Raw genomic sequence first — 14,673 nt, 5'->3', positions numbered from 1 at the left:
GTGCCGAACATGGGCTTTCATCTGGCCCTTAAAAGCTACTTGTTGTAGGGAGCTCTAAACGAGCAGGAGCTGTTTTCTCGGCTTGCTTTCACATATAAGCTCCAGCTAATTTTGAAGAGGCATTGGCTGAGGAGAAGGGGCCAAGAAGGCGAGGATGAGAAGGTTGCGGCACTAGGAGAAGGGGCCAAGAAGGCGAGGATGAGAAGGTTGCGGCACTGGAGGCCGCCCCGGTACTGGAGAGTTGCTTTCACTGGTCTTTCCTCCACTACATCTCTGAGCTCAATGTCTAGGTGTGGGATGGGCTCAGAGCTAAGCTGATTGGAGAGACGGGGGATAGTCATTCCTACCAGAACGCACTCGCAAAGGTCGATAGGCTCATCACCAAGAGGCTCCTCGACAAGGATAGCTCGATCCTAGAGTCAAGTGTGGCTCAGGTTCGAGCATTGAAGCAGTTTTCCCTTCCTAGGGATGAGGTGATGCTGACGGAAGTGCCGAACATAGGCTTTCATCTGGCCCTTAAAAGCTACTTGCTGTAGGGAGCCCTAAACGAGCAGGAGCTGTTTTCTCGGCTTGCTTTCACGTATAAGCTCCCGCTAATTTTGAAGAGGCATTGGCTGAGGAGAAGGGGCCAAGAAGGCGAGGATGAGAAGGTTGCGGCACTGGAGGCCGACCTGAAGCGTAATAAAAGCAAAGGGCATCGATAGCTGGAGATCAAAGATGACACAATCAGAGGACTCAAGGGGCACCGCGATAAGCAGTAGGCCATAATTGGGAGGCTTAAAGAGGACTTGGCCAAGCTCTAGAGGGATATCAATTGTCTCCAGCAAGGGATCACCGAGTGGGGCGGTCGAATAAAATATTTGAGTGAAGAGCTTGAGGTTGAGAAGCACGATAGGCTTGAGGCACATGAATGCGCCTGGTCACATCGCTGGGTGGCCCAAATTTTGGAGCTGGACCTCAGGGAGGAGCAGTCAGCCCATGAGCCGTTTGAGGTGACTATTAAGGCCTTGAAGGCTCGACTTGCTTACTTAGACTCAGAAGGGTATAAGGCGGAGGTGGTGGAGGAATTCTGCCACCATGTCCTAGGCAATATCGAAGTAAGATTAGCTTGTAAAGTTGGATTCAACTATCTCACCTCCTTGCTTCCTCCCAACTCTCAATCTGCCCCAGACAGTCTCAACCCCCCTCGAGTCTCTTGTTGCCTTGATTTCTTGAAGGATATTGAGACGAGCGAAGGGGGAATAACACTAGAGGCAGATGACGGGGACGACAAGGGCGAGCCCAAGAATGATCAAGAATCTACTCCCTCTCACCCAAGCATCACCTGTCGTTTAGCATGTCCCAGCTCCCTAGTCAAGTGTCACTCTCCCAAGTCGTACACTCGACCCACGCCAAGATGAATGAAGATCGACCCTCCTGAGCTTTTATCTGTTTTCCTTCTCTTTTATTATTATTATTATTATTATTATTATTATTATTATTATTATTATTAATGTTAATAATGTAATCATTCAGACATGTCAATGAAAATTTACTCCTCTCTTTTATTATGGAGTTCCCATTCACCTTCTATTCTGTTTCGTACATTCATAGTTTTGCTTTGAGTGGCCGATAGCGAGGGTGAGTAGATTTTACGTGGTGAGTGACTTGTGCACGTGGGCGAGTCGACTAGCTCGCCCTTTACGCTTCTCTTATTGGTGATGGAATGCTTTAGGCTTATTTATAGTTAGCGAAGGTCTTTGGATTAGGGTTGACCGAAAGGTTAGGGTGCCTTGGTTTTAATGGTGCCAAGGTCTTTTGAGGTCGGAGTTAACCAATAGATTGGATTGCCTTGTGTCTTATGGTGCCAAGGGCTTTTGCTGAGTGCCTTAGACTTACTAAGAGCTCTAAGGTCTTTCAAAGTCAGAGTCGACCAAAAGATTAGAGTGCCTTAGTATTATGGTGCCAAGGGCTTTTTCTGAGTGCCTTAGACTTAATAAGGGTGCCAATGTCTTTTATGGTCGGAGTCGACCAAAAGATTGGAGTGTCTTGGTCTTATGGTGCCAAGGGCTTTTATTGAGTGCCTTGAACTTAATGAAGATGCCAAGGTCTTCCGAGGTCAGAGTAGACCAAAAGATTAGAGTGCATTGGTCTTATAGTGCCAAGGTCATTTGATATCTGTGAAGATTGTGCTACGAGAATATAATATCGGAGGTAGGATTCAAAGATAAGAGAAATTCCCATACAAATTATTGAAAATATTTTTTGAGGTGCTCGATATTCCAAGGATGATGCGGGATCCTTCCATTAGGGCTTCTTAGTCGATACGTGCCAGGGTGCAACTCTTCGAGGACTGTGTAGGGTCCATCCCAGTTGGGAGATAACTTGGCGCGTCTGTTGTCTTTGTCAAAAGCAGCGTTTTAAAGAATAAGACCACCAATGTTGAATCTCCTGGGTTGAACTTTCTTGTTGTAGTATCGGACGACGCGCTGCTGGTTGATGACTTAGGATCAGAGCGCTTTATATCAGACTTCGTCTGGGAGATCGAGTCTAACCCGAAGCTCTTCTGCATTTAAGTCCTCGTCAAATTGCTGCAATCTGATTGTCGGCATGCCGACCTCGATCGGGGTGACCACTTCGGCTCCATAAGCTAGCTTGAAGGGGATTTCCCCTGTCGAGTTCTTATGAGTTGTGCGGTAGGACCATAGGATACCAAGTAACTCTTCAACCCAATTTCCAGCCGCCTCATCCACCTTCTTCGCCTCGTCCACCTTCTTCTTCAGAGCTTGGAGGATACATTTGTTGGTGGTTTCGTCCAATCTATTACACTTGGGGTGTGCAACCAAGGAGAACTTAAGGTGCATGTTGTACTCTTTACAAAAGCTTTAGAAGCCCCGCTATAGAACTGAGTGCCACTGTCTGTTACAAAGAGGGGCACACCAAATCGGCACACAATAGACCTTCACACAATATTAGTGACATTGTTTTCATAAATTCTAGCTAAGGGCTCAACCTCAATCCATTTTGTGAAGTAGTTGATGGCTATAATTAGGAACTTCTGCTGCCCTGAGGAATTAGAACATGGCCCAATAAATCCCGACCCCAGTGAGCAAATGGGATCGTACTCAGAATGGAGGTTAGTTTGGTAGTTGTTGCTCATGGAATGGCCGAGAAGAGTTGACATTTCTCGCACAAAGAGGTGAGCCTCTTGGACTCGGCAAGTATGGATGGCCAACGATACCCCTGGTGAATGACTTTTTGGGGGAGAGCTCTAGCCTTGGGGTGATTCCCACGCATTCCCTCATGGATTTCTTTGAGAACATAACTAGCCTTCGATGACTGGAGGCACCAAAGGTAGGGTACCGCTCCACCGTTAGAGTATGACATCCGATAGAGTTGATCGTTGATCATAAGGTAGCGGCGAGCATTCCTTTGTAGACTCCTGGCTTCAGTGCCATTCTATGGTAGGGCGCAGAGGACTTGACCAATCCTAAAGTCAGCAAAACAGGCTAATAGCTCTTTAGCCCTTCAATTATAGGACCATCCTTGAACATTTGGCTGACTACTCTCCATTCACCTGACGAACAAGTTGGGAGTCTGCTAAAATGTAGAGGTGCTCGACCTTGACTCCCCGTGTGGCTCGAAGGCCAGCTAGGAGCACTTCATATTTGGCCTCGTTGTTTTAGACTGAGAAGACAAAAAACTGTTCGTGGATCGACCCATCTGGGCTACATAGGACTACTCCTTTGCTATCGGTTTCTCCAGAGGATCCCTTTAACAACCACCAATAGGCAAACTTCTGAGAATCATATGCGGTGGTGCATCTTGGCTGAGGTACAGGGTCTTGACTTCTTGAGAAATTGATGGCCCCTACCGGGCTAAAATGTAGAGGTGCTCGACCTTGACTCCCCGTGTGGCTCGAAGGCCAGCTAGGAGCACTTCATATTTGGCCTCGTTGTTTTAGACTGAGAAGACAAAAAACTGTTCGTGGATCGACCCATCTGGGCTACATAGGACTACTCCTTTGCTATCGGTTTCTCCAGAGGATCCCTTTAACAACCACCAATAGGCAAACTTCTGAGAATCATATGCGGTGGTGCATCTTGGCTGAGGTACAGGGTCTTGACTTCTTGAGAAGTTGATGGCCCCTACCGGGCTAGCGGTGAAGGCGCGACTGGTTCATTATCTGGTAAGTTGACTCAATGAGGAAGTTGGCCAATGCTTGGGCTTTGATAGTCGTCCTTGGCTTAAACTGTACATCGCACTTTCTTAGCTCGACCGACCAGGTGACCATACTTCTTGAAGTGGTGACGTTGCTGAGAGCTTTCTTCAAAAGCAAGCTTGTCTGGATGATTATAAAATGCGCTTGAAAGTAAGGATGAGCCTCCTAGTTGTGGTAACGAGGATGAAGGCAACCTTCTTTATGAAAGGTAGGTTAGTTCACTAGTTTTTAATATTCGGTTGGCATAGTACACCGGCTTCTAGGTGTTATCCTCTTCATGAACCAAGACAGAGCTGACGGCTTCGGGAAAGATGGCTAAGTATAGATACAAGGTCTCTCCTTCTGCAGGTTGACTCAGCAGCGGCTTAGGTCTTAAGTATGTCATAAGATCTTTGAAGGCCACGCTGCATTTGGTCGTCCAACTCTTGCTTTCCTTGAACTCCTTGCTTCATGTTAGCATCTTGAAAAATGGGAGGCTCCTCTTGGCTGATTTGGAGAGAAAATAGCCTAGTGCCGCAATCTTCCCGCTTAGCCTCTAGAAATCCATCAGTGTGCGGGGCTCGGGTAATCACTCTATGATGGATATTTTCTTTGGATTGATCTCAATGCCCCTCTGGGTGATCATGAACCCGAGGAACTTCCCGACTATACCCTTGTAGTTTGGACAAGTTCTCTTGATCACAATCACTAGAATTCATTTGTTTGCTCTAAAAAATCCCAAAGCCAGAAAATAGAGAAGTTGCACTAAAAATATATATAAAAAGGGGAGGAATATGAGGTTTTTCATCTTACTGAATACTTTGGATTTGACCTCCCAGTTCACATTCCCGTTCCTTGGTGCTTCCTCTGTTCTTTCTTCTACACTTTTTTTTTTGTTTTATAGTCGGTGATGGAATAGGAATAGTTACATCCCCGAGTTGTCCTAAGCTTATTTTGAGAATCGGCTACATAGTAGCAAATTTATATGCATGTATTAATGGGTACCAATATACGCACGTACATGGTTCAATACACTAATACATATATTTCCACGTGCGTAATGTGTGTATATACACAATGCCATTGCAAGAAGACTTCTATTTAAAAGAATGATATACATTTAAATTTATGTGTTTTCATTATTTCCTACTTATTGTATTATTTAAAATCCAAAATACTCATGTTAAACATCTAGAAAAGGGCATTGGGTATGATAAAGATAATCGATAGAACTGGAATTGAAATTGCACACGCAAAATGTAACATAAATTACCTCACTGAAAGGATCTATTACGTCATCTCGCTCAATGCTACTTTCCTGGAACACAAAAGTTCATTAGATTTGAGAAAATAAATTTGATACAGCTACTGATAGCAACCCGCTTACATTGTTTGGAAAGATAACCATGTCAACATTGCTAGGTACATCTGCAAGCAACCTCCTTAAAGAATATTCTAGAGCCCCAACTAGATGCATCAATTCATCAGTATCTAGATGGATGATCCAATCCATGCCAGCATTCTACACAAACAAAAAATACTTATTGTTTCTATATTTTCTGTCCAATCACAAAATACTACAAAAATTAAAGTTTCGTATAAGTGTTTATAAAACTTATGCAATTGCCATTAAATTAAAAAAAATTATGCAATTGCAATTTCTATGAATTTAAAACAATGTCTCAAAGAAACTCTTTTAAGAGAGATGCAATGACAAAGAAAATAGAAACAAGAAGCTCACTGCAAGGTTAAGGTTAGCCAACAACACAATTGAAAAAAGTAATTCTAGTTATGATAAAATGGCCAAATGCGCCATACCCGTGCCATAACAGTAGCCATCTCCATGTTGAGTGATTGTTTTACAAATAACTCATAGTTGCAAGGTTTGTAAAAAGAAGCATGCTAGCCACGTCTCGTTCCAAATACGACTACAAATTTAAGGGGAAAACACATTAGGAGGAAAACGGTATTAGATACCCGCTATCTATGTAGCACGGACACGGATCCGACACGGCCATTCGACACGCCGACATGAGGCAAATCCTAAAAAATACATAGGATGTGTGTTTGATACGTGTGTCCGACACGGACACGACACGACACGGCTTCATGGTATGTGTGTCCGTGCTTCATAGCCCGCTATCACATGCCCCCAACAAATATTTCAATAACTTATCAACAATTACAAAAGGCTACATCTTTCAAAGAAAGTAGTAATCAGACATCACTACTGCCAAAACTAAGTAAATAACTACTATGCTCCAGCACAGTTCTTTTTTTTAAAAGCAATTCCAGTGAAACACAGTTCATAAGACAAAAACTCAAAGGTAGAGAGTACTCCCTAAAGCCCTCAGGAGTATATTGACCCCTTCTATTTAAGGAAAACATATATTCATATGCTCATTTTAGTGGACTACATGACAAATCTAAACAGTTATGGTGCCAATTCCAACTGCACTCGGATACTGAGAATATCGTAGTAATAGAACTGGTCAATGAAGATCTCCAAAATTCAAGACCATGTACTTATCCAAAAAAAAAAGAGGAGAAATGGTATGGAAGCTGCAAGACACAAGTAACAAATTCAGCTGACGATTTTCAAGTTAAATTAACATGTAAATATTATAAAACAAGATTCTGGGAACACAATCACTAATGATAAAGTCTTCCTCCGTAATGGAAAAAAACATTTAAATATAATCGAGCTCTAATCCATAGGTCTAAAGAACTCTTCAATTTTTCAAATAGAAAAAACCCTTTCGCATCTTGGGATCTATGAAGAAAATATTGCCCGTAAAATCCCAGATTTTACTACATGAAGAAAATCATATTTTTATTGAATAAGTATCATCTATGACTCTCTTGAGTATGCATAGAATTATTTATAGGGATCCAATCCATATCTAGTTTTGTAATAATATACACATACAAAAGAGTTCTGTTTTGTGTGTTTTGGCCGTATATGGGATTGGAATATATGATGAGCTCTTGAATCAGATGTATTTCTATATAAATGTATGATGGATTTCATTGATGATTGAGTTATAAAATTTCACAGTGTGAATTATTATTTAACTTCCATATACATGAAGAATTCATAAAAGGGTATCCGCATATTTATATTGTATACTCATACTTATTCATGAGAATCTAGATTAGTGCTCAAGCAAGTGGTAAAGTAAATACCTAAAGTTAGACGAAAAGAGAGACATTTTTTAATATCGATGGATCCTACCATTTTTTAATATCGATGGATCCTACCCACCTCTCCCAATATAAGGGGGAAATAATCTAATAATGTTGGTGACAACGCTTGAACTCGTGGCGCCTTGTCATATCTCAGAAGCCTAGAACTTAAGTAGGAGATCTTCAAGAAACTACGAGTGATTTAGCTGTGTAGAACTAATAACAAATGCACAAGAATGCAGCGGACCATTATCTAATATAGCAAAGATTGGTGTGACTGTGAAACTCTTCTTCTAGTTTGAGATCATAAAGGAACTAAAATATGAAATTATGTGTACCACAACTGATGAACTACACGATGAAGACTTGCCCTTAAAATTGTTGACCGTCTACGATGATTGCTTACAATTTTTGATAAACTAAAATCTTGCTTATATTTTTAGCATTATGCATGGATATAATTGATAATTGTACAACGTATGACCAACATTCAACCCATTATATCATGAACTGAATGTTGAGCATTAAATAAATTTCTTAGCCACAATAATTGAAACTTGGTTGGACTTTTGCTTAAAGAGCATATTTCCAAAGACAATCATATCCTTGTATAAAGAATTTCATGCCATGTAGTAACTTGAACTAACCTCTTAGCATGTTTATCCTCGAGTTCTCTAGTTCTGTAGATCACTTTTACCCCCTACCAAACAATGGCAATACACAAAAACATGAAGTTATAATCACTATTTTGAGCGAGAATTATGCAAAATGCCAAACAGGTAAAAATAAATTCTTTAATATCAGGCCAAAGAAGGATGAAGAAACATACAGGAATAGATTCTAGAACTGTTGAAAGATCGGGTTTTGCAGCCTTTCCTTCTACAAACAGAAAGAAGTTTATCACTCTAAGAACCTTGTGGTAAAACATCCAGGGCAGAACTTGCTCTAAGCTAGCTGAAGTACTCCACGTAATGCATATCTGAAAGTTTACATTAACATGAATCATCAGAATAGATTAGCCTATAAAAATTAGACATTGATGTGAAACAAGAAGTAACGTTAAATTATTTGCGAATTCAATTATATCTAATACATCAGAAGAATGAAAGTTACCCTCCAAGTTTCAGCACTGAGCAAGCAGAAGAAACTATGCAAATGAACTATTCACATAGTTCAAGAGATCAAAAAGTATAAAACTTGAGCCAGATCATGATTTGAAAGCTATTTGTTGCTTATGTCCAGAAGAACAATTAACAAAACAAAAGAAAATTCAAATAATATTCATTACAAATTGACATATAAATAGTAGTTCGTCAAGCTTCATCGTCCCCAAATAAGAGAAAAGGATGTCTTAGCAGTTAATACGCAGATGCCGAAATTAAAGTCTTACATCAATTCATTTTATTTTAAAAACATATTAGATTCTAAAGAAAACGATTAACCCAAATTCCATAATTTTAAACCGATAACCAACATAGTAGTAAACAAACTAAAAAATTAAAGGAAAAGATGATTTGAAAGCTATTTGTTGCTTATGTCCAGAAGAACAATTAACAAAACAAAAGAAAATTCAAATAATATTCATTACAAATTGACATATAAATAGTAGTTCGTCAAGCTTCATCGTCCCCAAATAAGAGAAAAGGATGTCTTAGCAGTTAATACGCAGATGCCGAAATTAAAGTCTTACATCAATTCATTTTATTTTAAAAACATATTAGATTCTAAAGAAAAAGATTAACACAAATTCCATAATTTTAAACCGATAACCAACATAGTAGTAAACAAACTAAAAAATTAAAGGAAAAGTCAAGCCTAACGCCTCCTAAAAAGCGAAATCTCTCAGATCCAAAAATTAAAGGAACACTATTTTCTCTAAATTGGAATTATCTGAAGGTGTGTTGCCAATTAAATACCATGGTGTTCTCCTCATAAACAAGTGACTATATTACATTTGATTGTTCTTCCCTCATCTTTAGAAATAAAGTAGTTTGTGCTTATTACTGTTCTAAACAAACATATCCTAGCTGAATATGATCTATGGATGCAATGTTGGTAAAATTTCACCCTCTAGATTGAGCTATTAAACTCTTTGTATTTTTTAATTTCTCAAACTTTTGAGTATATTGATGTAATATAAACGCTCACTTGATGAATGAATGAAGTTTTTCATTGATCAAAAAATGATAAGTGTTACGACATGAAGCCATGAAGGAGTTAATATGCTAGAATTTATCACAAGCCTCGACTAAAAAGTGGAGTGCAGCCTATTCAGAGGAATATTTGATCTAAAGGAGTAGTAGTTGGAGACAAGGATCAAGAGTGGAGTGTGCTCAAATAGTATAATTATCCTATGAATAAAATATATGTATCAGCTGTGAAGTAAAAAAAGGTTAATTTCCTTGATGGAGAGATTATTATTGTAAATAGCGAGTAATAGCATGGCTCTTCGAGATTCCTCTGATTCTCTTTTACATCAGAGTTGGAGGTCGATCAAATCAGTTGTCAATAGAAGGAAAGTACAAGGTTATAGTCGTCCATGGATGTGGGATTTTATAATGTTAGGGTTCTTAACCATATTGCCTCCCAAATAGAAATTAGTAAAACAATTTATACATAAATGCAAATTCTACTTGTTTGCTTCACTTTAAACCTGGAGCAAAACTGGTCAGTTCTCGGAGGGGTATTGGATTATAATTGTTTTAGGGATAGTAGGGGTACAACAGCTATCAACAATAGGAGAATGGTATTGTTTCTATGAGCTGATAAGAGCTTTGTCTGTATCTATTATTTATTGTACTAATCAGATTAACATTATGAAGTTCTTGTGTGAAGGGTATTGTCCATTGTGGATTATAATTGTTTTAGGGATAGTAGGGGTACAACAGCTATCAACAATAGGAGAATGGTATTGTTTCTATGAGCTGATAAGAGCTTTGTCTGTATCTATTATTTATTGTACTAATCAGATTAACATTATGAAGTTCTTGTGTGAAGGGTATTGTCCATTGTGTTGTGTGTGTGTGTGTGTGTATATATATATATATATATATATATATATATATATATATATATATATATATATACACACACACACACACACAACACAATGGACAATACCCTTCACACAAGAACTTCATAATGTTAATCTGATTAGTACAATAAATAATAGATACAGACAAAGCTCTTATCAGCTCATAGAAACAATACCATTCTCCTATTGTTGATAGCTGTTGTACCCCTACTATCCCTAAAACAATTATAATCCAATACCCCTCCGAGAACTGACCAGTTTTGCTCCAGGTTTAAAGTGAAGCAAACAAGTAGAATTTGCATTTATGTATAAATTGTTTTACTAATTTCTATTTGGGAGGCAATATGGTTAAGAACCCTAACATTATAAAATCCCACATCCATGGACGACTATAACCTTGTACTTTCCTTCTATTGACAACTGATTTGATCGACCTCCAACTCTGATGTAAAAGAGAATCAGAGGAATCTCGAAGAGCCATGCTATTACTCACTATTTACAATAATAATCTCTCCATCAAGGAAATTAACCTTTTTTTACTTCACAGCTGATACATATATTTCTTATCCCAAAAAATAAAATAAAAAAAGAGGAGAAATGGTATGGAAGCTGCAAGACACAAGTAACAAATTCAGCTGACGATTTTCAAGTTAAATTAACATGTAAATATTATAAAACAAGATTCTGGGAACATAATCACCAATGATAAAGTCTTCCTCCGTAATGGAAAAAAACATTTAAATATAATCGAGCTCTAATCCATAGGTCTAAAGAACTCTTCAATTTTTCAAATAGAAAAAACCCTTTCGCATCTTGGGATCTATGAAGAAAATATTGCCCGTAAAATCCCAGATTTTACTACATGAAGAAAATCATATTTTTATTGAATAAGTATCATCTATGACTCTCTTGAGTATGCATAGAATTATTTATAGGGATCCAATCCATATCTAGTTTTGTAATAATATACACATACAAAAGAGTTCTGTTTGGTGTGTTTTGGCCGTATATGGGATTGGAATATATGATGAGCTCTTGAATCAGATGTATTTCTATATAAATGTATGATGGATTTCATTGATGATTGAGTTATAAGTTTTCACAGTGTGAATTATTATTTAACTTCCATATACATGAAGAATTCATAAAAGGGTATCCGCATATTTATATTGTATACTCATACTTATTCATGAGAATCTAGATTAGTGCTCAAGCAAGTGGTAAAGTAAATACCTAAAGTTAGACGAAAAGAGAGACATTTTATTAATATCGATGGATCCTACCCACCTCTCCCAATATAGGGGGAAAAGAATCTAATAATGTCGGTGACAACGCTTGAACTCGTGGCGTCTTGTCATATCTCAGAAGCCTAGAACTTAAGTAGGAGATCTTCAAGAAACTACGAGTGATTTAGCTGTGTAGAACTAATAACAAATGCACATGAATGCAGCGGACCATTATCTAATATAGCAAAGATTGGTGTGACTGTGAAACTCTTCTTCTAGTTTTTTTTTTTTAATTCTTGAATATGGATATATGAAAATGTAGCACAGACACATTAAACAATAAATAGATGCTGAGATCATAAAGGAACTAAAATATGAAATTATGTGTACCACAACTGACGAAATACACGATGAAGACTTGCCCTTAAAATTGTTGACCGTCTACGATGATTGCTTACAATTTTTGATAAACTAAAATCTTGCTTATATTTTTAGCATTATGCATGGATATAATTGATAATTGTACAACGTATGACCAACATTCAACCCATTATATCATGAACTGAATGTTGAGCATTAAATAAATTTCTTAGCCACAATAATTGAAACTTGGTTGGACTTTTGCTTAAAGAGCATATTTCCAAAGACAATCATATCCTTGTATAAAGAATTTCATGCCATGTAGTAACTTGAACTAACCTCTTAGCATGTTTATCCTCGAGTTCTCTAGTTCTGTAGATCACTTTTACCCCCTACCAAACAATGGCAATACACAAAAACATGAAGTTATAATCACTATTTTGAGTGAGAATTATGCAAAATGCCAAATAGCTAAAAATAAATTCTTTAATATCAGGCCAAAGAAGGATGAAGAAACATACAGGAATAGATTCTAGAACTGTTGAAAGATCGGGTTTTGCAGCCTTTCCTTCTACAAACAGAAAGAAGTTTATCACTCTAAGAACCTTGTGGTAAAACATCCAGGGCAGAACTTGCTCTAAGCTAGCTGAAGTACTCCACGTAATGCATATCTGAAAGTTTACATTAACATGAATCATCAGAATAGATTAGCCTATAAAAATTAGACATTGATGTGAAACAAGAAGTAACGTTAAATTATTTGCGAATTCAATTATATCTAATACATCAGAAGAATGAAAGTTACCCTCCAAGTTTCAGCACTGAGCAAGCAGAAGAAACTATGCAAATGAACTATTCACATAGTTCAAGAGATCAAAAAGTATAAAACTTGAGCCAGATCATGATTTGAAAGCTATTTGTTGCTTATGTCCAGAAGAACAATTAACAAAACAAAAGAAAATTCAAATAATATTCATTACAAATTGACATATAAATAGTAGTTCGTCAAGCTTCATCGTCCCCAAATAAGAGAAAAGGATGTCTTAGCAGTTAATACGCAGATGCCGAAATTAAAGTCTTACATCAATTCATTTTATTTTAAAAACATATTAGATTCTAAAGAAAAAGATTAACACAAATTCCATAATTTTAAACCGATAACCAACATAGTAGTAAACAAACTAAAAAATTAAAGGAAAAGTCAAGCCTAACGCCTCCTAAAAAGCGAAATCTCTCAGATCCAAAAATTAAAGGAACACTATTTTCTCTAAATTGGAATTATCTGAAGGTGTGTTGCCAATTAAATACCATGGTGTTCTCCTCATAAACAAGTGACTATATTACATTTGATTGTTCTTCCCTCATCTTTAGAAATAAAGTAGTTTGTGCTTATTACTGTTCTAAACAAACATATCCTAGCTGAATATGATCTATGGATGCAATGTTGGTAAAATTTCACCCTCTAGATTGAGCTATTAAACTCTTTGTATTTTTTAATTTCTCAAACTTTTGAGTATATTGATGTAATATAAACGCTCACTTGATGAATGAATGAAGTTTTTCATTGATCAAAAAATGATAAGTGTTACGACATGAAGCCATGAAGGAGTTAATATGCTAGAATTTATCACAAGCCTCGACTAAAAAGTGGAGTGCAGCCTATTCAGAGGAATATTTGATCTAAAGGAGTAGTAGTTGGAGACAAGGATCAAGAGTGGAGTGTGCTCAAATAGTATAATTATCCTATGAATAAAATATATGTATCAGCTGTGAAGTAAAAAAAGGTTAATTTCCTTGATGGAGAGATTATTATTGTAAATAGCGAGTAATAGCATGGCTCTTCGAGATTCCTCTGATTCTCTTTTACATCAGAGTTGGAGGTCGATCAAATCAGTTGTCAATAGAAGGAAAGTACAAGGTTATAGTCGTCCATGGATGTGGGATTTTATAATGTTAGGGTTCTTAACCATATTGCCTCCCAAATAGAAATTAGTAAAACAATTTATACATAAATGCAAATTCTACTTGTTTGCTTCACTTTAAACCTGGAGCAAAACTGGTCAGTTCTCGGAGGGGTATTGGATTATAATTGTTTTAGGGATAGTAGGGGTACAACAGCTATCAAACAATAGGAGAATGGTTTGTTTTCTATGAGCTGATAAAGCTTTGTCTGTATCTATTATTATTGCTACTAATCAGATTAACATTATGAAGTTCTTGTGTGAAGGGTATTGTCCCATGTGTGTGTGTGTGTGTATATATATATATATATATATATATATATATATATATGTTGTGATATGCTATGATACCACTTGTTGTGCGCCTATGTGGAAGCCACAAACCAAACCAACGTGCTTCGAGAACCAAAACAAACAAACGTCGAGATAAAGGCCAAACCAACCAAATCAATGTCACAAACACAAACAAACGATTTTAACGTGATTCGCTAAGTTGCCTACGTCCACGGGGAAGGAAGTGGATGAGGTTTTCACTAATAGAGAAAATTAGTACAAATTGAGATTACAAATCACGCGAAGGAACAAACTAATCTTACCACAAAGCTTTTAATCTCTCCAAATAAAACCCTAAACAAATAGCTCAGAAAATACCTTTTTTCTGTGCTCCAAATATCCGCTAAATAAGCCTGAAGAAACCCTAAAATGTATTGGTATTTATATCAAACA

General features: G+C 37.4%; 1 protein-coding gene across 3 annotated transcripts; it reads right to left on the bottom strand.

Annotated features, from left to right (window-relative positions):
- Positions 1-5,015: 5,015 nt before the first annotated feature.
- Positions 5,016-13,966, bottom strand: LOC109828318 (glycosyltransferase-like KOBITO 1). 3 transcript variants are annotated; one of them, XR_002243650.1, is made up of 5 exons: positions 12,508-13,958; positions 12,326-12,378; positions 8,196-8,345; positions 8,014-8,066; positions 5,575-5,702 (listed from the first exon to the last, which is right to left on the bottom strand). XR_002243650.1 is itself a non-coding variant. In XM_020395342.1 (3 exons), the coding sequence occupies exons 1-3, from the start codon at positions 6,023-6,025 to the stop codon at positions 5,364-5,366; spliced, it is 297 nt and encodes a 98-aa protein (XP_020250931.1). In that variant the 5' UTR covers positions 6,026-6,217; the 3' UTR covers positions 5,016-5,363. The 3 variants fall into 3 exon arrangements, 1 of the variants encoding a protein (XP_020250931.1); XR_002243651.1 differs by lacking the exon at positions 8,014-8,066 and having other exon boundaries at positions 5,585-5,702; positions 12,508-13,966; XM_020395342.1 differs by lacking the exons at positions 8,014-8,066; positions 8,196-8,345; positions 12,326-12,378; positions 12,508-13,958 and adding exons at positions 5,016-5,498; positions 5,999-6,217 and having other exon boundaries at positions 5,568-5,702.
- Positions 13,967-14,673: the final 707 nt, after the last annotated feature.

Source organism: Asparagus officinalis, unplaced genomic scaffold (genome assembly GCF_001876935.1).
Source record: "Asparagus officinalis unplaced genomic scaffold, Aspof.V1 AsparagusV1_Un1008, whole genome shotgun sequence".
NCBI lineage: Eukaryota > Viridiplantae > Streptophyta > Magnoliopsida > Asparagales > Asparagaceae > Asparagus > Asparagus officinalis.
Note: the sequence above shows the minus strand (reverse complement) of the source record. Positions and strands in the feature narration are given on the sequence as shown.